This window comes from Antechinus flavipes, chromosome X (assembly GCF_016432865.1).
Source record: "Antechinus flavipes isolate AdamAnt ecotype Samford, QLD, Australia chromosome X, AdamAnt_v2, whole genome shotgun sequence".
Lineage (NCBI taxonomy): Eukaryota > Metazoa > Chordata > Mammalia > Dasyuromorphia > Dasyuridae > Antechinus > Antechinus flavipes.
In genome coordinates, this window is record NC_067404.1 from 72,596,169 (window position 1) to 72,619,394 (window position 23,226).

General features: G+C 35.9%; 1 protein-coding gene across 4 annotated transcripts in view; it reads left to right on the forward strand.

Annotated features, from left to right (window-relative positions):
- DIAPH2 (diaphanous related formin 2) overlaps positions 1-23,226 on the forward strand; it is a 737,850-nt gene that overhangs the window by 559,842 nt on the left and 154,782 nt on the right. For all 4 annotated transcript variants that reach the window (XM_051967764.1, XM_051967765.1, XM_051967766.1 and 1 more), the window contains one exon: positions 6,380-6,503. In XM_051967764.1, coding sequence (XP_051823724.1) covers positions 6,380-6,503 — 124 coding nt within the window. The remainder of the gene's footprint in view (positions 1-6,379; positions 6,504-23,226) is intronic.

Here is a 23,226-nt window from a genome sequence, read left to right on the forward strand (position 1 = left end):
TTAAATCCTCTGTAATTTCTCAGTCATTTTTACTTTTTTTATGTTTCTCAAAAGTCTTGTGTTTGAATGTCAAATTATCTGTTTAACTCTGGTCTTTTCAGCAGAAGTGCTTCAAAGTCCTTCATTTCATTAAATAACTTATTTCCCCCCTGTAAGAGACTCATTTTTGCTTGGTTGTTTGTTGTTGGTAGTAATGCTTTTTCCCTTCTGGAATATTGTGACATGTTGTGTTTGTATGATGTAGATTTCTACACAATGGCTTTCCAGTTTTCTCATTCAATTAAATAGGGAGTTCTTCCCAAGTAATTAGTTTTCAAGTTTTTCAAACTCGTGGTTATTGACTTCTTCTATATTTGATAACTTTTAAATCTATTTTTATGCATTCTGTTCCATTTATTCCATTTATTCGATTTTTAAAATGTATACTCAGATGTTTTAAAACTTAACTCCCCATTATACACTTCGACAACGATATTGTATGAGGACATATTTTGATGGAAGTGGATTTCTTTGACAAAGAGACCTGAGTTTCAATTGATCAATAATAGACAGAAGCAGCTACACCCAAAGAAAGAACACTGGGAAACGAATGTGAACTATCTGCATTTTTGTTTTTCTTCCCGGGTTATTTATACCTTCTGAATCCAATTCTTCCTATGCAACAAGAGAACTGTTCGGTTCTGCAAGCATATATTGTATCTAGGATATACTGCAACATATCCAACATATAAAGGACTGCTTGCCATCTAGGGGAGGGGGTGGAGGGAGGGAGGGGAAAAAATCGGAACTGAAACGAGTGCAAGGAATAATGTTGTAAAAAAAATTACCCTGGCATGGATTCTGTCAATATAAAGTAATTATTAAATAAAAATTAAAAAAAAAAAAAAAACTTAACTCCCCAACCTTTACATAGCCCCTAAGAATTAAAGATGAATGATAATTCTTTCATTTTTGTTACTAATTAGATAATCTTTACTTTTTGTTTTCCTTTGAAGTCCAAGGAAACCCTCAATGATGAGCTTTGTTTTTATTTTACCATAAACACATTTATTTATGTATTTTGTTCCTTCATTTGTATGTACTATATTCACACAAAATGAAAATATTAACTTTTAAATGTGTTTCAGGAAGAGGTCAATTGTGTCTATTATTCAGGCCACCCATAATGTCCCTTTTCTTTTTTCTGGTTTTTGGATGAGTTATGTTAATGTTGTGCTCCTTTGATGGGCATGCTACAAATAAGTGTATTTTGTTCTAGAAAATGATAGTGTGTACATTACCTTGCTGCTTTCCAAGACTCTGTCCACTTCATTTGTGCTTGTCATATCTGGGGATACAAAGGAAAGAAGTATTACTACTTGGTGGTCAAAATTTAATATAGAATAGCTGTAAATTAATTAGTTCAAAAGGGTATGCTATTAATTTTTCAAAAGGCTTTTTATATCTCTCTTCAGCCAGTGGAGGATTCTTTGTTTTCTAATTATCTCTCAAACTATTTGTACCAGTATTGCCATTAATAGCAATGGAAAGAGGAATTGGAGAAATTATGTAACTTTAATTGTCATAATTGATTGGAAAACCACTAACATAATTGCTAGAAGCAGGGAAAACATGTACTTTTTCTCTGATAAAGCAAATAGATAAATAAAACCTTGGGAAAAGTTTCTGCTATATATAACACAAATGACTATAGTGAGTTTAAAAAAATTATATAGAGAGTACAAAGAGGAAACCTATATTAAAGAACTCAATAGCTATAATTTAATTTTTTCAGGATTATAATTCAGATTCAGTAATTTAGCAGGAGATATAAAAAGCAAATTGTGGGGAGGAGGTAAAGTGCCACCAAACTAACTAATCATTCATGTAATAAATCAGATCAAAATGTTTCTACTGACATTAAAGCTCCCTATAATAATTAGTATATTTGATATGGTAGCCACAGAATTAAACATTCAAGTCCAAGACCTCACAGGAGGCAAATGTTGCTAACCTCTCAGCGATACTAACCTCTTATATGTTATTCCTTTTCTCACTGAACCACTCATTTTGTTTCTTGTGGTCTAATCTTGTTTAAGATTAGGAAAAGACGAGAACAAAATCAGATAAATGAGGCATGTTAAAATTGATCAATGCCTACTTTCATAAGACACTAAACCCTGGAGGCTAAATTCTTTTCTAAAACTTAAAAACAAAGCAGAAATATTCAGTTTAAAATACTGATATGAGCCCTGTAAAATTTTTTGGCAATTTCAACAAAATCTTTTCACTTAATGCCATTAGTCTATAAATAATAACATAGCAGTTGGGATTCTATCCAGTGAGTGAATGAACATGTATAGGAAGAACAAAGTAGTAACAGGCTTGCTAGTCTTACCTATAAACCATTGATTTCAGTTGGAGTATCTCCCCAGAATATTTCAGTATTGTAGTCCTTTGAAACCAGTGTCACTGGATAAGCTACAATTTATTTTTATGAAGTTCTTTTGAAAATATCTAGAAGTAATTGTACTTGATACTTGTGGAAGTCTTTTCATCTATCAGCCTTTTGTAATATAAGATGACCAAATAGCCCATAAAATAATGCTTCTGATTAACTGAAGGTGTATATGATAAAACCAGCTCCTTTCCTTGTCTCTCCAAGGTGTACCTGTAAGATATCTTTTTGTTTAGTTGCATCTTCCTGCTTCTGGTTTATATATATTGAGAATTTAAAAACTGATTTAATGAAACTCTTCTAGTGTGATTGCTTGTTATACAAGGCTTTCACATTTAGAGTACCGACCATTAAATCATAGATGATCTAAACACTATGTGCTTCCTAGCACTATGGGCCCTCTTTGACCAACTCATCACTGTCACTACAAAAATGGAAGGGATCCACCTACTACTAGAGGCCATTTTGCATTTTCCTTATTTCGTTGATTTTTATGGCCAAAGAATCCATTGCCAAGTGGCCAGCTCCTCCAACTTTGGCCAGGCCTTGGAAAGCATATGTGGTCTGCTATTAGGACCTTAGTCAAACCCTTTTCCAGCAAGGCAGAACTTGTTAAAACTTCTATGCAGCAGAAAAGTGACTTTGGGAAGGGAATTTTCCATAGAATGGGAGAAAAATGGAAGTATAACAAAGAGAGGCTTTTGTTACTTAACAATGTTAATACATTTTCCTACTTTATATCAGCCTAGGTTTAAAATAATATTGAAAGATTTACCTGTTACAGGTCTTTTGGATTTATAAAGCTCCTTCTTTGTGTAATAATGTAATCTCGATTTTTACATATGATGATCCAGAAACTTCATTTGGTGAAGAGACTTGCCCCAAATCGCTCAGAGGATGTGTCAGAAATCGACCTGGATCTCTTTGCTCCAAGGCTACTTCTCTCTCCATTTTGTCTTGCTACCTGTTGTGATAATGCAATGCTCCTCTGCTGCTTTCCCCTCCCTTGTAAAGTTGCTAGGCAGATTCCTCACAGCAATAAAAGGTAGCTTTGAGAAATCAGCATGGTATAGTGAATTCAGGGCCTAACTGGAAGAAAGGAAAACTTTCATTTACAACTCCCTTCCAATATTCAGTAGTGCTGTGAGCTGAAGCATTGTGCCTATTAACCTGTTTTCCTGTCTTAAAAATCGGGCCAATATCCTTAATAATGACCTCGCAGGGTTATCATATGGTTATCATTATCATATTTCAAATGAAATAATGTATTAAAAACCTTTGGCAGCTTTTAAAGTACTATATAAGTACTAGCTCTTACCTTCCATTCATTTCTTTCTCTTCTGCAAAATGGGATAATGGCAGAGTGTCAATCAGTCAACAAGCATATCTTAAGTTCCCTTAGGTGCCAGTTATTGTGCTAAGGAATAGAGATCCCCTTAAAAGAGGGGGCATTCCTATGAGGAAAGCAGCAGGTATCTAAGCGTGTACCAAATAAATCCCTGCTGCCTAATTTTGTGGGAAAAGTGCCAGCTGCTGAGGGAATCCTTGAAGACTTTGTGTAAACAAAAGAGCTAGAGTGGACTCTGCAAAGAGATGAGAGATTTTCCCAGGGCTGGGAAATGAAGGACTGTGTATGAAGACCAATAAGAATGCCAATCTGGTTGGCTCAGAGTATGGACAGAAATTTTTGGGTAATAAGGGTTCAGAGGTAGATTGGGACCACGAACTTGAAATGTCTGCCATGGGAGTTCATTTATGATGATCATAGGTAGCATTCGTATAGCTTTTTAAATTTTACAAGGTACTTTACTTATGTTAATTCATCTTTGCAACCCTATGAAAGTAGTGTTGTTATTATCCTAGTTTACAGATAATGAAAATGAATCTGGGAGAGCTTTTGACTTGCTTTGGGTTACATAGTCAATATGAGGCAGAATTTTAAACTCAACTTTTCCTGTTGCCCAGGCCAGTATGCTATCCACTAAGCCACCTAGCTGCCAATATTTATCTTGATTCTAGAGGCAAGAGAGAGAGAGTCCTTGGTGTTTATTGATTGAGAAAGTTTTGTAGTCAAGCGTTTAAGGAAATCACTTTGCTATTTTCCGGGGTGGTGGATTGGAATGAGGAGAAACTTGAGGTGGGGAGATCGTTCTGGTGGTTATTATAACGGTCCGGGCAAGAGATGGTGTAGGGAGGGTGCTTATAGATATGTATGTATAGATATGTGCATATAGGTAGATGGGAAAATGTAGTTTCTTCTTTACTTTTAGGAAAGTTGAAAGTCATTTGGCTGATTTTTTTCATATCTTATTAGTATTGAAGAGTTTTTTGAGCACATCTCACTCCTAAACGAGCAGTGGGTGAAGTCCTCAGTCTTTTTATAGCATCCATGTCCTTAGTGAGCCCAGGCACCCTTAGTCCACTGTAGAATGGCTTCTCTGCGACAGAAGTGAGCTAAGTAATCATTGTTTCTTGGGTCTGCAGGCAAGCAGCAGAGAAGAATGGACCCCTTGAATAATTAGCCCAATGCATGGCACACCTGCCTGAAAGAAATTGATTTAATTTTGAAGTCAGAGAGTTTGTTTTCCTTCTTACCAAACATCTTTTAAATAAAGCCAGCAATGATTGCTGAGCCATTAGGAGTGCTTTGACAAGACAAAACTCCCTCAGACTTCTCCAATACAGAATCATTTCCAAGCTTGTCAGATCTGTGCAAATGAAACTAAATCAGATACTGCTATTGGAACTGACAGATTAATACAAAAAATAATTTGTCTTTGGTGTTGGTGTTTGATTTTCAGTGTCTTGAACTTCCATGTCTATTTCAGGCGATTTCTCTCTTGAGTTATGAAGGTGTTCATGTCAGAATGAGGAATTCATATCCAAAGAGTTGGTTGCAATAGTGGAATGTGTGTGCTGGGGGAGGTGGGAGGGGGCGGTGGCTGACAGGCTCTGGAATTTTCTATTCTGATGCTTCTATGTATCTCAGAAGAAGCCAAACATTTCTCCTGAGCTAAAAGAAAGCACTGTAATGTGATTCTGCTTTGCTTTCCTTTGCTTAGTGTGAGTTTTTCCGAGTCCTGAATTTCGAGGCCCAGTTGTCCAGCATTTATGCCATTCGTCCCTGCTCATTTAGCAGAAATCCCCAAATACTCAAATTGACAAATATGTCTTGTCATCAAACTGGTAGTCATGTGGTAAGAACATGCTATTTGCGGAGAGGACTAAGGGGAAACCTTTCCAGGAAAGCTGGAAATGGGATATTTTTCTGCAGTTGGAATGCAGTTGTTGAAAAGTTTCATTTTCAAAGAAAATAAAAGAAGAAAAGTGCTAAATAGTGTTAGTGATAATGAACAAGAATGGATTATTGTATTAGCTGCTATACTGAAGTCGTGTGTGTGTGTGTGTGTGTGTGTGCATGTATGTGTGCGTCTGTCTGCAAATTCTCTCTGTTCAGCATTTCATTTTTTTTTTCAATATTTGCAGGTTTTGAAGATGCAAAAAAAAGAAACGTTGATAGCTTTTGGTTTTCAATAAAAGAAAAAGATTTGATATAGTTTAATATTAAATCATTTATTTAGCCAAGTACATGCATTAATAAGATTTGTTTGAACCATAGTTTCTCTTTAATCTTCAAATTAGATTTTAAAGAATGAAATATTAGAATTTCCATCAATAAATTTAAATAGAAATGAATTCATTTGGACTAATGGCTGAATAAAAGGTAACAATCTCTCATTAAACATGATGATTTGGTATAGTATATTATACATTTTTACTTATTTTATGAAGAGTAGAATTGTTATAGGGTATAATGCAGAAAAATGAGTTTTTAATGGGACTCTTGTCTACCTTAAAAAGGCCAGTTGCTTTACCTTGGGTTGTCATCATAGTTGAACAGCTGATGAAAATGTCCCTCTAACTCTGTACCTTCTTCTTCAGTTTCAGCTCAAACTCTCAAGAGCAACCTTGATGCCATGGAGCAACAGATCACTCGCTTGGAATGTGACATTAAAAAATTCCCTAAGACAGAAGACAAACATGACAAGTTTGTGGAAAAGATGACCATATCCTTTCTTATCTCATGGGGGAAATGGGGCCAGCTCTAACTTCATGAGCTTATTCAAGTCTTCTTTACATTTTCCTTTTTATCCTGACTAGATTTTAGTAGCAGCCAAAAGAGCCTTTTCAGTGTTGGTTTTTATCGAAGGGTTTGCCATTCATAGAGTAGCACTGCTGCCACTTTGCATTGTCTCAAACACCTTCCTGTGGTCCTCAGTCTGTTGTTTAGGTAGAAAGTTTTTCTACTGAAATTCTATACTGAGAAGAGAAATCATAACACGGTTAGAAACCCTGAAGGTTTGTATTGAGAGGGTTCAATCAACAAGTGTTGATTAAGCACTTCTCATGGGTCAGGTACTGTCCAGGGCATTTAGGCTATAATCATAAAGACTGAAACAATCTCTACTCCCAATCAGCTTATATTCAAGTGGAAGAGATAGCAGGTGACTTAAAAAATATCTGCAGTGCGAAAATAAGGGGTAAGTACAAATGTATACAACCTAGTTAAATTTAAAGGGATTTAAAAGGGAAAGCTCAAGGAGGGAGGGGAAGGGGAAGCAGAAGATAGTTCTGAGTTACATCTTAAAATAAGAAAGGGGTCCTGTGAGGTGGGTGGGGGAGCGGGGTGAGGAGAGAGTTCATTCAGTGGGAATGCAAAAGCAGAGAAATGGGAGAGTATCCTGTGTGAGGGGAAGAGAAGGCTGATTTGGATGGATCGTAGAGTGTGGTACGGGGTATAGTCATAAATATGACTATAAAATGTCCAAAGAGGCTGGAAACGTTGTTTGGGGTCAGGTGGTAAAGGGCTTTAAAAGTTAAAGGGAGGAGTTTGTATTTTGTTCTAGAGGCAATAAAAAGCAATGAGGAGCTGATTGAGTAGAGGAATCACATGGTCAAACCTATACTTAAGGAAAATGACTTTGGTCCTGATATATAGAGAAAGGAAAGTAGAGACAGACTTGAGGTAGGAAAACCCATGATGAAACTGTTGCGATAATTTTGATGAGTTGTGATTAGGACCTGAACTAAAGTGATAACCATGTGAGTAGAGAAAAGGGGTCAAATGCAAGAGATGCTGAAAGGAAGAAGCAGTAAGATTTAGCAAATGATTTCTACATATGGGATATTCTGAGAGAATCATGAAATTCTGTGTGTCTATATGTACATGTGGTTCTGTATGGCTGGACATCAGAGTCTTTCTGACTCTCTTATGAATGTGTGAGTGTGTGTGTGTGTATACAGGCTTGATCATGTTGATAGTTTACATGGTCATGCAGAACTCAGTATAGATATATAGAAACAAAAGCAAAGCTAGAGAAAATTGCATTTGTTTAGCAAAAAGGTCCTTGTGTTATAAAGTTTGACTTCTCTGGAAAAGCCAGTCTAAGAACTGCTTCCTTTTTCCTCTGACAAGACCCTTCTCTCTAGTTTGTCTTCTGGCCTGGTTTTCAAAAATGCTAAAACCATGTCCTACTCCTCTGGGTATTCATGGATATCCTGAATTGTAGATTGATGTCACCATTTTTTGTTTCCAAAGGGAAGAAAGAAATGTTCTTTATTCTTTATCTGATAATAAGTCAATTGTTTTAAGAAGTGCATGACAGTCATCTTTTTTAAAGGTTAAAGCTGTTGCTCCTTTTCTGTTTCAGTTTCCTCTTTTTCTTCAACTTGAGATCAGTGTTACTGAGCTGCAGTTACATCAGAATGATCACCTAATGATGCTGGAGAATGTAGAAAAGTTGCTTCTCTTTTTGTTTCTCCTTTAATGACTTAAGTTGATGAATTACTATTTATGTGCCCAGGATATGGTAAGGAATGCTAAGTCTTAGCAGATAATGTGGGTGGATTTTTCAGGACAGTGAAAGTCTAGTCTTTCATGGGGTGGGATCAGTGAAACGAATTGATAGTTCTGTCAAAGGATGCCCATCCATCATGAAGTTCATATTTGTTTTATGACTAATTTGGTCCTTTTGCATTGATGCCATTAATTGATGGCAGCCAGCACCTCCTACTTTGTCCTCTTTTTGATTCTGTTACTTTCTTCGTGTCTTTGAATTCTGATCCTTTCATTGTTAACATTTTTTTAAACGGTTGGCCTATAGCCACACAACAGCTTGCAATACTGAGAAGCTCTTCTTGTTCATTTAGTAAAAGAAAAGTAATTTCAAACCCCTATGAACTTGGCCTGGGCTTCTTATTTTATTTCTCACTTTATATGCAGGTAATTAAGGCATTTAAAAATGAAAATACAGTGCCTTGTGTATCTGCAAGTTACAGATGAATGGTTATTCTTCATTTAAGTGGCACTAAAGTGTGACTGTTTGTCCACAAGGGGATTGGAAACTATATTAAAATGTATGGGACTGTTACTTTGCATGGCATAAAAAAAAGACAAAATAAAACATGTAGCGATTTATTACACAGAAATAGTTGGAGTATTGAATTGAGTGAGTTGTTTGCTAAAGTAGAAATTATTGATTCAGGCTGTTACAACTCAGCCCACCCTCCAAAAAATGCGTTCTTATCTTGGAAACCCCCTTGGGTAACTAGCATGAGAAGAAATAAGCACACAAGTAAGCCCCTTGTGTGTCTGTCTACATTGAATGGCTGAGACACCTACTCAGGGATGACACATTAGATGTAGAGTTTGACAACTTTATAGTGTTTGAACCTATCTTAAAATTAAGGCTGTGATTCTCCATGTTGCAGTTTTCTCTGAATCATAGGTTTAGAAATGAAAGGGACTTGAGAGGCCATCTGCCTCAATCCCCTCATTTACAAAAAAGGAAACTGAAGCCCAGAGAAATAAAATGACTTTAGGTAGCAAGTGCCCAGACTAAATTTTAATTCAGGACACCAGACTGCAAATGCAGTGTGGTTTGTATTTCCTAATGGCTGCCTAACCCATCTACCCCTTGTGTCATTTGATCGATTGTCTTTGATTAATTAAATTGGGTATCATTATAGAAGTAACTTCCCCTCAAAAAGACTTACTATAAGCATATAGACTACTGGAGATCTGCACATGTTTGTAATTAGGTGTCATATATGGCTACCATAGCCCACGATCATGCATTCTCATCAGGAAGACAAATGTTTTATGAGTTCATGGGCAGAAGGATTCTACATGCAACACCTCTAGAAGTCTCAGAACCATGTCATTTTGAAATAGGAAAGGATCTTAGAGAGTTTCCTAGACTCCTTGCTCAGCTGAGAACACAGACCTAAGACAATCCTCCAAGTTAGTGGCAAGATGTGCTCATATATGGCAGTCTGTGCTGTGACACACCTATCAGGTCGAATAGGTCATAATTAAACATTGTCATAATAAAGCACATTAATGTGTAACAGTGTTCTTCAGTGTTCAAGATGATTACCTCGGGTCCAATGCCATCACTCTAGAATAGGGTTCTAAAAGGATGGTTTCAATAATGCACAAAGTTTGCACTTATAATTCAATTACCCATAACGCATAGGTTGCTGGATACCATCTTCTATATTCCCTGAGGCTATGAGAAATTGTGTGCATGTATATGTGTGTGTGTGTGTGTGTGTGTGTATATATGTATGTATATATTGTGTGTGTGTGAATGTACGTGTGTTCCTTGGTGCAAATATGAGAGGTCTGATTGTATCTAATTTGTTAAATGTGAAAAATAGGATCTGTTTGAGTTAGGTAGAAGGGGGGGGGCATTTGTGCTAACAACAGCTTGCTAATTGTTTGGGCCACTTTCTCACTGACTTGAATTCAGTTAGTATTCCTGTCTTCATTCCTTGTAATTTTGGTCTTCTTAATTAGAAGTGCCTAATTGAGTAGTGTGACTATGAATATGACTTCCTCTTTTAATCTCATCAAGTCCCTTTGTGCCCCTTGCTTCTCCTGATATGATGGAGGACCATTTTCCTAAGCAGTGTTCCTGGAATAGGTTTTTCATATGCCTTGGTGTGCATTCTTTACATCATAAACTGCCTTAAAATTCCATTAACGTTATTGCTTTGATTTTGTCAGCAAACATTTTGCTATGTCTTTTCTGGTTTTGTTTTTGTTTTTTGTTTTTTGTTTTTGGGCTTTTGGGGGGGGGGGTTTGTCTGTAGCAGAAATGTCTGTTGTCAGAAATCAGCTTAGCTTTTTGATTGACTGAGGGCTAACTCAGTTCTCTGAAATAGAGGACGGGGAGTGGCTGAGCACAGTGCTCCTATTAACACATTGACAGGAAGTAGTGACAGAATGTTAATGACATTAGCACCCTGTCAAGCAAGGATCAACACCTGGAGTTTCCTTGTCCTATGGGGAAAAAGGAGTGAGGAAGAAGTAATTATCAATTATATTTATGAAGGGAATCTTTTCTAAGCAATTCAAAAAAGATTGAAGGTTTCTGCTGCAGGGCAATTGTATAGTTCTAATCTGCTACTCCTTCCTATTAAGATAATCATTTCTGAAACGGGAACAGAAACACAAGAGACTTACTTAATCCCAAGGGATATAAACTCATTTTTCCCAAGCCTTTTTCAGTAAAGGATAATCAGAGTTAAAATGAGGAAGTACACCTAAATGTCAGATGTTAGATCAATAAAATTAACAACAAAAATAAATCCTTTCCTTTTCTTTTGGTGCTTTTCCTTCTCCTCTCAATATATCACCGCCTATCTGTTCTGCTAGGATAAGAAAACAGGGGAGGAACAGGAGACGCAACTAGTCTGAGGTTGTTTTACTGAAGGAGTAAGAGTTTTCTCAAGGAGTAACATGGAGAGGAAGGAACTGATTAAGCATATAGATAGCTCATTTGTCATGAAGAGCAGAGGGTATTGAAAGATATAATTTCAGAGAAAACCATTTTGGAAAATTACTGCTATTTAACATTGATTGAGAAACATAGTCAGGTGTTGGCTTTGGGTAGGTTTGGCTTGTTTGTTGAAATCAAGACATGGCCAAAATTATTTTATATTAACGCACAGAATGCTTCCTCAATAGTCTATTGATTAAGGGTGCATTTTCTCTCGAGTCTCAGCTATTTTCTTTTATCAGAACAGAAAATGAAACCCTTGAAGGTGATCTAATCTAGTCCTCTATTTTCCTTTTGACAGTTACATTGTTTATTTTTGCTTCTAGTTGATATTTCAGAAGATGTTTTTCCTTGTGTTTGTATACCTGTGAGTATGTATGGATTCACTTCAGTTAAACCATGTAAGGTTATCAAGAAGCCTCTTTCCTGGTTTAATTCTTGCATTTTCAACATATGAAAAACTTTTCTTTTGCTTGAAATTATAATTAATTTACATCCTGGATGCATGCCAAAAGCATCTTAAAGTAGGAAACATATAAACAGTCTTACACAGAATCAAACAGTGAATGTGTTTTATATTGTGCGAGTCATTCCTGACCTTTTCATTATAGATATTTTTACCTTTGGCTGAGGATTGGACAGGACTATTTTCAGAAGCTATGTCAGATTCTGTCGAAACCCTAAAGCCCTGCCAACCTTGTGGCAGGTGATTTTTCCATTGAAATTGGTTCGAATAGATTTAGGGACTTATCCAAACCAAACTTTCAAACCTCCAGAGGTTTGCCTATTACTCGTTTACATAGAGCTTAACTACAGTGGTTTCCTCTTTCAACATTGACTTTTTTTATTTAAAGAGCTTAATCAGGAGCTCTAATAACATGGGATCAGTCTGTTCAAATACGAATGAAAAATGCAGCTGCCAGAGGTTCGTCCTGCCAACCAAAAGGCTCTTGTGGCTGAAAGGCAGTGTCAACCAGAAAATGATCTTTTTTACAACAAAAGATCTATTTTTTATTGCTAGGTCATATGCTTGAACTGAAAGTGCATAAACCCTACAGTTTTTTGGATTTGGACCTTCATGCAGGAGATAGAAAGAGACTAATAAGATTAACTATGTTTATTATTGCCTGGAAGTTGTACAAAATATAAGGTCTCATTTATGTCATATCAGTGGCTTATTTGTAAAAAGCATTTGATGTGGAAGAGAAAAAACACTCCCTTTAAGACTCTCAACCACATCTCTCCCATTGAATACCTCAAAATTATTCAAAGTTCTTTGAAAGGTAGAGCATCAGAAGTCAGCTGGTTCTATGATTCTTTAGTCCATCAGGCAAGATATAAAACAGAGAAATGTATGTTCACCAAAGGTATTGGCCATTGTCATGGAGAACATCCTAAGTTATTTGCTATCCCTGGTGAGTTATATCACCTGGTGGGTGACATCATATTGGTGATGTGTATTCCTAAGACATCCCAGAATTTCTTGGAAGGCATCTCTTGTCACTCAAAAACATTTGTCCTAGCTATCCACAGGGGAAAAAATAAGTACATAAATAATGGCTCTTGTCCAGAGTGTGAAATTCACTGTGTTGAATGAGTGACCAGCAGAGCACATCCATCTTTGTATGTGAATGTTTAATATGAGAAAGACAGAGACAGAGACACGGAGAGAATTAGAATACAAAGAAAGGTACAGTGATTTAAATAGTTTGGGCCCAGAATTAACCTGGAGGAGGAGAGCAGGATGGGCTTGCCTTTTGGAAATTGTCAGGCTCCTTTACTATTCCCAAGCTTTTTCTTCAAACAAAAACTCATCTTTTGAACGCTGACTTTCTCTCCATATTTATTGTTTGGCTCCAAGCCTTGTAATGCAGCAGTCTGTGGATAATTAAAAGCATTGTACACACTATGGAAAGGCCCATGGTAGATATGAACTAACTTTAGTATAAAGCAAATAAAGAAGTCATCATCTTCGGTTCAAATCTGGTCCCAGGCACCTACTAGCCTTTGTGACTCTGGGTAAATCACTTTACCCTGTTTGCCTCAGTTTCTTCATCTGTAAAATGAGCTAGGGTAAGAAATGGCAAAACCCTCCAGTATCTTTGCCAACAAAACCCCAAATTGTACTCAGCAAAAGAGTTGCATGTGACTGAAAATGACTTAGTAATTATGTAATAATATTCTAATGTGACAGAGTTTGTTTAGTTATTCCCTGTTAATAGTCATCTACTTTGTTTCTAGTTTTTTGCTGCCATCAAAAGCACTGTTATGATGATTGTGATGTATATGTAACCTTTTTTCTATCTTCAGTCTCCTCGGAATGCATGTCTGTCAATGGAATTTCTGGGTCCTAATTCCAAATTGCTGTCTAGAATGATTGGCCCAATTCACACTAGTAAATTAGCATATGTGTCTTTCTGAAGTCCTTCTCAAATTTAATATTTCCATCTTTTATGGAAATGTAATTTGTTGGGTAAAACCTCAGTTATTTTGGTTTCTTGTGGCCTAATATTATTCCTTCATTTTCACATGCAGTAATTTGTGTAACCATTCCTTACCTGATGGGCATTCATTTTGTTTGTAGTTTTTTGCTTCAATAAAACGGTACTGTTATAAATATTTATGTACATATGCGTTCTTTTGGTTTTTCTGTGACTTGTTTTAGGGGTATATGCCTCACAGTGGTATTGTTGACTGAAAGGGTAGTGACCTTTTGGATATTTTTCCAGATTGCTTTCCAGAATGGCTAGATCATTTCATAGTTTTACCAGTAGTAAATGTGCTTGTCTTTCAAGAGTCTGTCAAATATGGACTATTTCTTCCTTATTGATCACAAAGATATTCTTAGATTTATATTTCTATGATTATTTGTGATTTAAAGCTATGTCTTATGTGGCTAGCAATAGCTTGAGCTTCTTTTAAGAAGTCTTTGAACATATTCATTGATTGCTTGTTCATTGAAGAATTGCCCTTGGTCTTATATAGGGAACTAATGCAAATATGTGTGCAAATCTTGATTAATTGGCTTTTATCTTAGATGTTAAGTATAAAAAAGTTTTTCTTCCCCACTTGAAGGTGCCCCCTTTTATGCTAGTAGGATTGATTTTGTTTTCGCAAAACTTCAATTTCATGTAATCAAGATGATATATTTTTTATGTTTTATGATTGCCTTTATCCCTTCCTTGATTAAGAATTCTTCCATCCAACTGTTTATTGAATGTCTTCTATGTGCCTGGCACAGTGCTAAGTGGTAGGGATAGAAATATAAAAAAGAAAGACAGTCCATGCCCTTAAGAAGCTTAAAAACTTATAGGAGTAGACAATACACAAAAGGAAGCTGAATAGTGGGGTGGAGGGGGTAACCAAAACGGGATATTGTGAAGTCCAGGGCAAGGAGTGAAAGCTGATAGGAAATGGAATAAGAGATGACTAGGCTGGGAGTCCTTCTTAAATGGAGGTTTTGGAAGGATGTTTTGGCTCTGCCTTCCAGCCCTTTCGATCAGAGACAGGAGGGTATTTATGAGGTGTGAGTACCAAAGCTAACATAGTATTACAAAATGATAAGTTTCCATTTTGAATTTGCTCTAGTATATAGTGTAAGATTTTGATCGAAATATAAATTCTGCTAAATCATTTCCATTTTCCCAGCAGTTCTTGTAAAATTAAAAGTTCTTCCCCAGGTAATTTATATTCTCAGTTTTATCAAACATTCTCTTATTGAGTTCAGCTGTTGTTGATTCCTGCCTAACTAATGTCTTCTGTTCTACTGATTTACCTTTCCATTTTTTAGCCAGTACCAAATAGACTTGATATTTACTGCCTTAAAATATGATTTGTTTCTGGAGATACTATTCTCTTTTTATCCCTACTTTGAGAAAATTTCCCTTGAGATTCTAGACCTTTTGTTTCTTCAAATAAATTTTATATCTTGCCTAGTTTTGTAAAGTTACATATACTGTCTCTTTTTGATGCAATGATTAGTATTGCTCATTCTTTTTTTCCTTTCTTCCATTTTTTTTCCCAAAACATTCTTTGTTATAAGTGAAGCTCACTAGAAGGCATAAAGGGGAAGGGATATAGCAAAACATAGGCAAAAAAAGCAAAAAATACCAATGAGACCCTTTTTCTTTTTTTTTAAGTAACAGAACAAAAATCTGCTTTGGATTCTTAGAAAGCAGAATTGTGAATGTCAGAGCTAAGAGGTACCTTAGTCAATAATCAGTAAACATTTATTAAATACCTGCCATGTTCCAGATTATGTGCTTCATATTGGTGGTATAAATAAATAAGAAGAAATGTATTGCTTGTCATCTAATGAAGAGACAAAAGGAAGCAAAAAGCTGAAGAGCAGAGTGTGTGGGGGGGAAACCACTACCTGGTACCCGGGGTAGGAAAATGATGTTTGTGGAGTCCAAACCAAGCAAAGTAGATAAAAGAAAATTTAAGAGTTGAACACTATGTAAAGGAAGACTTTGGGAGGAAATTTTTGCTCTGCTTTCCAGCTCTCCAGTCTGTGGATATTGGCAACTAAGAGTTTTTGAGAACATATTTCAGATCAAAGCTCAATCTGCAGGATGATAAGATTTCAGGTGATGATTTTATCCTGGAGGAAGCATGATATTCATGGACCAAGCTGAGTTGCTGATAATAACAAAACAGAATGTCACAACTAGGAAAGCCCTTAAAACATGGAATTGAGAGTGTCAAAGTTGAAAGGGGTTTTGAAACATAGAACATGAGATGTTAGAACAAAGAGGTGTCTTAGACTATAAACTGTTGTAGTGTGAAGATAGCTTAGAACAAAACATAAAATACTCAAAGGACCTTGGAGGTTATTTCATCTGCTGATTACTAGCTTTGGGGTTATAAAGTTTTTGGCATGGTGCTTCTGTTTAATAAATATCTTTTTAGCCTGAATAATATATCTTTTAAATTATAATCATTTCCATTGAAACTCTAAACTTTTCTATCCTCAGAATAAATTGTGTTATTTTACCTAGATCTACAAAGTATTCTCTTTGTAATTCGGTACAACATTAACCTCGTAAATATATTTAGGCAGCATTATTGTGTTTATTATATGAATATGACCAAATGTTAGTAGTGAATATTCTTCCGGTTATTTTAGTCCTTCAGGGTTTTGTCAAATAATGTTTTGAAATCAATTTGATTTTGATATTCCTTGAATTTTTTTTTTTGGTAGATTGACTTCCATTTTATGCATTTGAATAGGACTTCTTGCCTTTCGATTGTTTTTTTTATTCCTTTATTTTCTTGTTGGTATATAGAAATACTCTTGGGTTTTGTGGGTTTATTTGCTGCTTTTTGTTTTAGTTTCTTAGTTGGTCCTCTGAGATTTTCTAAATAAACTATCATGTCATTAGCACATAAATTTATGTTATTAGTACATAATTTTGCCTGCTCTTTATTTGTGTTTTCTCTTTGATTTATTTATTTTTCTTGTTACTACTAGCAATTTTATTTATGTGTCAAATAGCAGTGACGAAAATGGATGTCTTTGCTTTATTCTCGTATTTACTGCAAAAGATATAATATTTCCTCATTTCAAATAATACTAACCTTTGGTACTAATATTAATAAAATGACCTTTGTATTTAGGTTCTTTGTGGGGTTTTTAGCATAAATAAGTGTTGTACTTTGTCAAAAGCTTCTTTTGCACCTAATGATATAATCACATCATTTGGAGTGCTTTGTTTTTTTTTTAATACGATACTATCTGTTGATTTTTTTCTAGTGTTGAAACTTGCTTGCATCCCTGGTGTAAAGCCATTCTGATTCCAATGAACAGTATTTTGATAGCTCTAGTCTTTTTGGAAGGATTACATTTATTTTATTTTTAAATTATTATTATAGCTTTTTATTTACATATGCCTGAGTAATTTTTCAACATTGACCCTTGCAAAACCTTTTTTTTTCTTCTCTTTTTTTTAAATTTTTATTTAATAATTACTTTATATTGACACTCGTTTCTGTTCCGATTTTTTTTTTCCTTTCCTCCCTCCACCCCCTCCCCTAGATGGCAAGCAGTCCTTTATATGTTGGATATGTTGCAGTATATCCTAGATACAATATATGTTTGCAGAACCGAACAGTTCTCTTGTTGCATAGGGAGAAATTGGATTCAGAAGGTATAAATAACCCGGGAAGAAAAACAAAAATGCAGATAGTTCACATTCGTTTCCCAGTGTTCTTTCTTTGGGTGTAGCTGCTTCTGTCCATCATTTATCAATTGAAACTCAGGTCTCTTTGTCAAAGAAATCCACTTCCATCAAAATATGTCCTCATACAATATCGTTGTCGAAGTGTATAATGATCTCCTGGTTCTGCTCATTTCACTTAGCATCAGTTCATGTAAGTCTCGCCAGTCCTCTCTGTATTCATCCTGCTGGTCATTTCTTACAGAACAATAATATTCCATAACATTCATATACCACAATTTACCCAGCCATTCTCCAATGGATGGGCATCCATTCATTTTCCAGTTTCTAGCCACTACAAACAGGGCTGCTACAAACATTTTGGCACATACAGGTCCCTTTCCCTTCTTTAGTATTTCTTTGGGATATAAGCCCAATAGAAACACTGCTGGATCAAAGGGTATGCACAATTTGATAATTTTTTGGGCATAATTCCAGATCTTGCAAAACCTTTTGTTCCAACTTTTCTCCTTTTTCCCCCCACTCCTTCCCCTAAATGACAGGTAGTCCAATCCATGTTAAATATGTTAAAGTATATGTTAAATCCAATATATGTGTACATATTTATACAGTTATCTTGCATATAAGAAAAATCTGATCTAGAAAGAAAGAAAAAAAATCTGAGAAGGAAAACAAGAATGTAAGTGAACAATAACAGAAAGTGTGGAAATGCTATGTTGTAGTTCACACTCATTTCCCATAATTCTCTCTCTGAGTGTTGCTGATTCTCTTCACTTCTGAATAGTTGGAACTGGTTTGAATCATCTCATTGTTGAAGAGAGCCACTCCATCAGAACTGATCATTGTATAGTATTGTTGCCGTGTATAATGATCTTTTGGTCCTCCTCATTTCACTCAGCATCAGTTTCTGTAAGTCTCTCCAGGCCTCTCTGAAATTATCCTGCTGGTCATTTCTTACCAAACAATAATATTCCAAACATTCTTATACCACAATTTATTCAGCCATTCTCCAATTGATGGGCATCCATTCACCTTCCAATCTCTTGCCACTACAAAATGGGCTGCCACAAACATTTTGGCACATGTGGGTCCCTTTCTGGAAGGAATACATTTAAAAATTTGCAATCAATATTTATTACTTATATTGGTCTGTAATTCTCATCTTTTGCTTTATTCTTGTCTGGTTTAAGTACATAGACTATATTTGTTATTAAAAAAAAACCAAACGTTTGATCGTATATTTTCTTAAAGAGGAAATAATTTGTGTAGCAGAGATATTAGATGCTTTTTGTAAGTTTGAGAGAATCCACTTATAAATCCATCTAATTTGGCACAAATTAGGGTTAAGCAACATGGGAACAAAGACCTAGCATTCAAAGGAATTGTAGAGGCCACAAACTCTAGTCCTTTTACTGTGGCTCCAAGGACATTGTAATTTGCACATGGCTGTTCATTCGGTGTAATAAATTGAATGTTTTTGCTTCTATCCCACCCTGACTTCCGTCATATCCCATATCAGACTCGAAATGACTAGGCAAATATACTATAAATGTTATACCGTTTTAAAAGTTAAGAGAAAATGAGACTAAGTAGTCACATAATGACTAAGGTAAGAAATCATAGCCTCACTAAGGAAAGAGGGAATTATAAAACATAAAATAGGCAATTTTGATTGCAAAACTATTTTAAGAAGCATTTGTATGGATAATATGAATAATGACTGAATAAGAAAACATGGTAGAGCAAGAAAATGTATTTATGTAAAATTTCACTGATATCATTCTTTCTTATATCATTAGCACTTAGCACAATGATTGGTACATAGTAATTAATAAATACTTATTGATTGATTTATATCCTATATATACAGTGAATTTGCACAGATATTTACTTGGTAAAAGGATATATTGTAGGTAGTCATCCATTTCACTTAGGTTATCAAATTTATTGGCATAAAGTAATTCATTATTTCTCTAATTTCCTCTTCATTGGTGGAAAATTCTCCCTAAAAGGATATATTGTAAAGAAATAAAGGAATACTTGAAAATATGCTCCAAGGCACTAATAGGGAGATAAATACAAATTTACTGACAGTATACAGTACTTGAGGAACAAAGGATTGAAGAATAGAGGATAGTATAGAGATGAATTCATTAATTATTTAGGGTCAAGGTTGAAAAGGGAACAACATAAAGCTGGAATAGAAGTGGTGGCCTGGGAGAATACTGAGGAAAGGCAGAAAATCTCTGTGAGGGCCATCAATAGGTTTGGAGTAAGTGAAGCACAGGGTAAAATGGAATGATGGGAGGTTTTAGTTATATAAAGGAATTTCAGTCCTCTTGATCTTGGAAGTGGAATTCTTGTGAATGGTGAGACAAAGTGGATGACTTGTCATTATACAACTTATATGTAGTGGAAGAATATGTCTTGAGAGTGGAGGATATTGAGGAAGTAGGAGACTGGGGTGTTGGAGCAAACAGATTAGAGCAGAAGTCAGCATACAGAGGAAGAGTATGCACCAAAAATGTGACAAATCTTTGAGAAGGGAGCAAAAATTTCCTGGTGGCCAGTAGGCACCATAGATTCCTCTTCTCTACCTTCTTTGGGCAGCCAGTTGACATAGTGAATAGAGCTGAGCCTGGAATGAGGAAGACCTGAGTTTAAATGTGATTTCAGACATGTACTGGCTATATGACCCTGGGCAGATACCTTTATCCTGTTTGCCTTTGTTTCCTCATCTGTAAAATGAGCTGAAGAAGGAAATGGGAAACCATTCCATTATCTTTGCCATGAAAACCCCAAATAGGGACAGCAGTAGTTAGACACCACTGAAATTACTGAAGAGCAATACCTTCTTTAGCATTCCTCTGATGAAATTTGCTCTGACAATTGTAGGATAATTTAGAATTCTTGAAATACAGTGCTTCTTGTTTCAGTACAAAACATTGAGTGACCTTTCTTCGACGGATTGGCTGGCTGTATATGGACAAGTTGTTTAATTTGCTTCAGTTGACTATTTGTTAAAGGAGCATCTCTTCTTGGCCAGAAAATGAGACTTCTTCCTAGAACTTTGGGCTGGCACATTTCAAGATGACTTTTGTATAATCATCTCATCTTTACAAGGACTTAGAATCTGCCATTACTTTGACGATTGCTTTCTAATGTATGTCATTGGTGACCTTTTTGTGTATGTTATTTGATTCTGCAAATGTTGAATATGTTCCTACTTTGTGCAAGGTAATGTTCCAGGCGTGTTGGTGAGATATGTCTAGTTGCTCTCATGTGATTTTGATACTTGAAAATTTTCAGCTTCTTAATCTCAACACAAGCCTCTCAAACTGGTGTCAAGGTAGTTACCTTGGCTCTGATTTGTCTAAGCGTGTTGTCTCCTGCTCTGATGCCTTCTTCTTTCTGAAAAGGAAGGCACTTAAGGGAAGAAATGGAGCATTTCTGCTGGGGAAGGGGTACCAAAAGCCGAATCCTTTTTATTCTATTTAAGTCTCTACCACTTGGATTTGGTTGTGTTTCAGTAAAGTATCTTATCAAATGAGATAACATATGTAAAGCCCCTTGCATACCTTCAAGCTAGATCCTATTATTCTCAAAGTATGTCGTAAATATTGATGGTTTTTATTCCTCCATGTTCATTGACTTTTTTTAAAAAACCAACACATGTTCTTAATTGCCAAATCTATTTCAGTTGGGCCTTTAAAGCACAATCACTGCAATTTGCTGCATTTGTCAAAAATGACAGGCTAATTCTTTGAGCCGTAACAGTGCATATGAAATTTGATTTCTGTTGATTTTCTGAAGTGTTAGCAGAATTTATTTTTTGGACACATCCTTTATTGTTGTTAAGATTCCCATGGCATAACAGAAGCTGGTTTGCTTAATTTTGAGGCTGAGAAATACAGTTGATCTATGAGAATAAGCTATCTAATATTTGCTATCCAACCAAGAAATGATGGAGATGACTGGAAATATGCACATGAAATGGAATTGATTTTGCTACACAGGATGCTGCCACTTGGACTGTGTGTGGAGTTGATTTGTAACATAAATTAACTAGCCAATTATTGATTGTTCCATCTGACTTTATCCACATTAAGAATCTGTAATGAGTTGCCAACTTGTCAGTAATAAGAATGCTGTATATGAATTGCAATGGGGGTCGTCAGCTGTATCCTAGTTAGATCTTGCAGTAAATGTTGCTCAGCTCTACCATCTGCCACATGTCCCTTTTGCATCACATTTTAATCCATTAAAGTGGTTTTTTTTTTTCATTAACCTGTTAAGGCCATACTTACTGTCTTTATAAATAGCATCTGCACATAAATAGCTGACCTTTGCAGTACCCTGAGCCCAAGCTCTCTTTGTCTTTGGACTGTCATTAAGATGAGGGATGACAATCCTTAGAACTGGAACAGTCTCTTCCCACAGTCACACTCGAGACACATCCTAAGTCCTCAGTAATTGTCTCACTTCTTACATGAGGATGAAATTTGGCCATGAGTTATTGTTTCTGAAAGTAACTTGTTTAGCAGAATAGTTTCTTGAGACATCCAGCTCTTGTTTTCACTAAGCTCAGTGGAAAGCAGGAGGTATCAGATCCTGTCTGGAGTCTAAACTAGAAAAGAAAGCCTCAACTTTCTATCCCGTGGAGCCCAACAGCAGATAAAAGAGCATTGGATCGGGAGTTAGGAAGGCCTGAGTTCTAGTGTAACTTACGGCACTTATTAGTTGTATCACCATGCTAAGTTCAACTTCTTTCTGCTTCAGTTTTTTTATCTGCCAAATGCAGAAAATAATAACACCTACTTTACAAAGTTGTTATGAGGCTAACAATGAGATGGTATTTCTAAAGTGCTATATAAGTGCTTGCTATTGTTATTATTGATGACATTCCACCCTTTTGGGGTTAAGCAGCCCCTCTGCAACATAAAAAAGATTTACCCCAGATTGCCCAGGTAATGCCTCCAGAAGGAACTGAGGCACCTGGAAGGAGATATTTCAAAGCTTTTGCTTCCCAAAAAGGCTCAGGGAAAGCTCTTGTCAGGGTCTAGTGCATTAATTCTCAATGTTGTAAAGTCAGTATTCTTATCTTTTGAACCATTTACCACATGAATCTCCAAGAGCTAAAGAACTTAAGTACATCAGGCTTCTCAGTTTCTCTCGGTTTCAACTTTCCAACACAAAAACAAGACAAATGCTGATTTGAAGCCAACTTGTATTTTTGCAGATTGTTTCTCTTGGCAACGGTTCCCCAAATTGTATTAAGTAGCCCTGTCTTCCTCTACTCCCTCTGGTTATTATTTTACAAAGTATAACATATTAATGACTATTTATGATGGCTTAGAACATGCTTGGATGATTTTACTGTGTACGTAAACAGTTTTATAATTCACACCCATGGGGCATTTTGTTAACTTCCTGTCCTAAGCATGACCTGTGTCACCAAAGACTCTGCTCCAGTGATTCAATAAGTGATTGCTATATAAACTTCCCTGTGGCCATCTCAGAAGGCCATCCTCCCAAAGAGGCAAGTAAAGAACATTTGGGATCCAATGGGAATGTTGAAATTAATGTAACAGACCTGGACTCTTGATCCAAGTCTGCTCTTCCTTTACCCTGAGATTTGGGGCAAATAAATGGTCCTTTCTTTGTCTCATATTTTTCTTCTCTAAGTAGAGACATTACTAAGTGAGAAGAAACACAATTTTACTTTCTGTCAGGGGCCTGGGGTTATACTTCTGCCTTGAACACT